Raw genomic sequence first — 2,497 nt, 5'->3', positions numbered from 1 at the left:
TATTATTGTATGCAAGTCTACAAAATACACACACAAATATATTGAGGAATGTACTTTATAATGCGCGTGTTATTTTATTTTTAGTTGCTAAATTTAGTCATTATGAAATTATATTTTAAATTAAATTAATTTAAAAAAATTTGACTTAACAAATACCCCCGAAAAAATAAATGTATTAAAATCTTATAATATTAAAAACAGATATTAGTCCATTTTATATGCAGTTTTATGAATTTGTTTGATTAAAAATATTAATTTTAATGGTGTTATTAACTAACACAAACACATCCATTTTTTCAAGGCAGTGAGGATTAGGTTATTTTTTTTCTATAACCCATTATTGTTTTATGTTTCCCACACAGGATTTTTTTTTTTTACGTCTTAATATGTTTATAAATCCCAACTAATATATAGTGGGAGACTGAACAGAATGGTCATTATTCATTGCAAGTCATTTTAATGAGATAAAGAGGGGACCTTCATGTCGTTATGCTTCAATTTGATAGTTATCTTGTTTTTTCATAATTATTTGATAATTATATATCCAACCATTATATAATTATTAATCATGACTCAATTTTCTTCATACTTGTATGATTTGTTTACTTGAATGCATTTAACATTAAAATGTCATTTGGGTAATATTTAACTTAATTCTGTTGATAACTTAACTGTGATTTTAATAATGAATTACAAAACGTTGAAATCATGTTAACCTAACCATTATAAAAAATGTTTATAGGTAAATTACTTTTGGGACCATATACTTAGTTTTGTTCTTTAGACTTCTGATATTGTCCAAAATAAATATTTTCCGTTTAAAATTGACTACAATATTTTATAAAAATAATTACTTTTTAACTATTAATTTGTTTGTACGTATATTTAATTAGTTTGATTATTATATTTTAACCATACATAAACATTGAAAGGTATATCAGTGGGCTATTAATATTTCATTAGTAATATCTTTTAATATTAGGCAAATTACAAAAAATTATAAAAAAAATATTGTTTTCAATCATCAATATTTCATATGTAATATTTTCTATAAATAATTTGTGACAAAAGATTAATAAATTTATATATGTAAAAAATAAATTAAAATAATCAAACCAATGAAGAATATATAAAATAAAAATACAACATTAGTTTTTAAATTGCTATTTATTATTTTTTTAGCCACTGTTGTAACACTAGATGAAAAAATATATAAAGAGTTTTTATAATAATTAATAATTGTTTTTTTCTTCATCTAAAAATTATCATCAGCTTGTTATAATTTTCTAAACAATTTAGGGTAAATATATGAATTGAAAAATATAATAGTAAAAAAAATGTTAAGAAAATGGAGAAAATTAATTATATAATAATAAAAAGGTTGTGGAATGTTGCCATTCATTGAATAATGTTTGCTCAGCATATTATTTTTAAATGAAAAAAAAAAAATTGTTATTAAAGTTCTCCACAGTTTGCAACAACAATCTTCTTTTTGGTCTCTCCAGTGTCAGTTCCATAACTCTCTAATTTTTTTACAACATCCATACCTTCGGTAACAGATCCAAACACAACATGTTTACCATCTAACCACGTAGTCTTGACTGTAGTTATGAAAAATTGACTACCATTAGTATTTGGACCAGCATTAGCCATTGATAAAATACCTATAAAAATACATTTGCTTATATTAGTAAATGTTTCTAGTTAAAATATAAATTATGTGATCTCATACCGGGTCCTATATGTTTAAGAGTAAAGTTTTCATCGCCAAACTTAGCTCCATAGATGGATTTGCCTCCAGTGCCATTGTGATTGGTGAAATCACCACCTTGGCACATGAAGTTGGGGATGACACGATGGAAGACACTACCCTTGTAACCAAAACCTTTTTCACCAGTGCAGAGAGCCCGGAAATTTTCGGCTGTTTTAGGTACTACGTCTTTTCGTAACTAAAGTAAAAAAATAAAACATTTTTAGTTTCAAACAAATACAAGTCGATCGAGATGATTGATGAGACGAAAAAGGAAAAATTAATTTTCAAATAGAGTAAAAAATAACAAGGTCAACGAGGCATCTCTATGATATATGACCCCCACGTAGTCCTACATGTTACTTGCAGTAACTGGTACAAATTGATAAGCTGTTTCCATTCTTATTTCTGGAGGTAAATTTAGACATGCGAAATACACGCGAAAACGGAGACTATGTGACAATGTAGCGCGTGAAGAGCACCCGAACGTACGAGATGATGGTTACCGTATTGATCGACATTCAACGGATCTGATATCGAAATAATATTTCGTAACGATATTTAAGATCGGTCGTGGGATGCAATCGTGTGCGGGAGAATAACGGAACGCGTTCAGATGCGTATCGCGTTCGGCGAATGCAACTCGGCAGTGGCAAGCAAAGCATCGGTAAAACTCTTACATCAAACTCGAAAAACAAAACCCGGTTTTCATTTTATCGGTCTGGTCGAACTGAAATGAAATAGAAA

At 27.9% G+C, this 2,497-nt stretch overlaps 1 protein-coding gene across 1 annotated transcript; it reads right to left on the bottom strand.

The window, feature by feature from the left end:
- Positions 1-1,312: 1,312 nt before the first annotated feature.
- Positions 1,313-1,981, bottom strand: LOC112688532 (peptidyl-prolyl cis-trans isomerase F, mitochondrial-like). The gene is made up of 2 exons (XM_025561785.1): positions 1,733-1,981; positions 1,313-1,664 (listed from the first exon to the last, which is right to left on the bottom strand). The coding sequence occupies exons 1-2, from the start codon at positions 1,836-1,838 to the stop codon at positions 1,456-1,458; spliced, it is 315 nt and encodes a 104-aa protein (XP_025417570.1). The 5' UTR covers positions 1,839-1,981; the 3' UTR covers positions 1,313-1,455.
- Between the last annotated feature and the right edge of the window lie 516 nt (positions 1,982-2,497).

Source organism: Sipha flava, unplaced genomic scaffold (assembly GCF_003268045.1).
Source record: "Sipha flava isolate LNK unplaced genomic scaffold, YSA_version1 39_pilon_pilon, whole genome shotgun sequence".
In the NCBI taxonomy this organism is placed as follows: Eukaryota; Metazoa; Arthropoda; class Insecta; order Hemiptera; family Aphididae; genus Sipha; species Sipha flava.
The sequence above is the reverse complement of the archived record's forward strand: the minus strand, read 5'-3'. Positions and strand labels throughout refer to the sequence as shown.

Bases quoted from the DNA above. Each gene is read 5' to 3' on its own strand.
- LOC112688532 (XM_025561785.1), bottom strand. From the start codon at position 1,838: ATGTGCCAAGGTGGTGATTTCACCAATCACAATGGCACTGGAGGCAAA. The intron at 1,665-1,732 runs GTATGAGATCAC...GTATTTTTATAG, and splicing joins TCTTAAACATATAGGACCCG to GTATTTTATCAATGGCTAAT.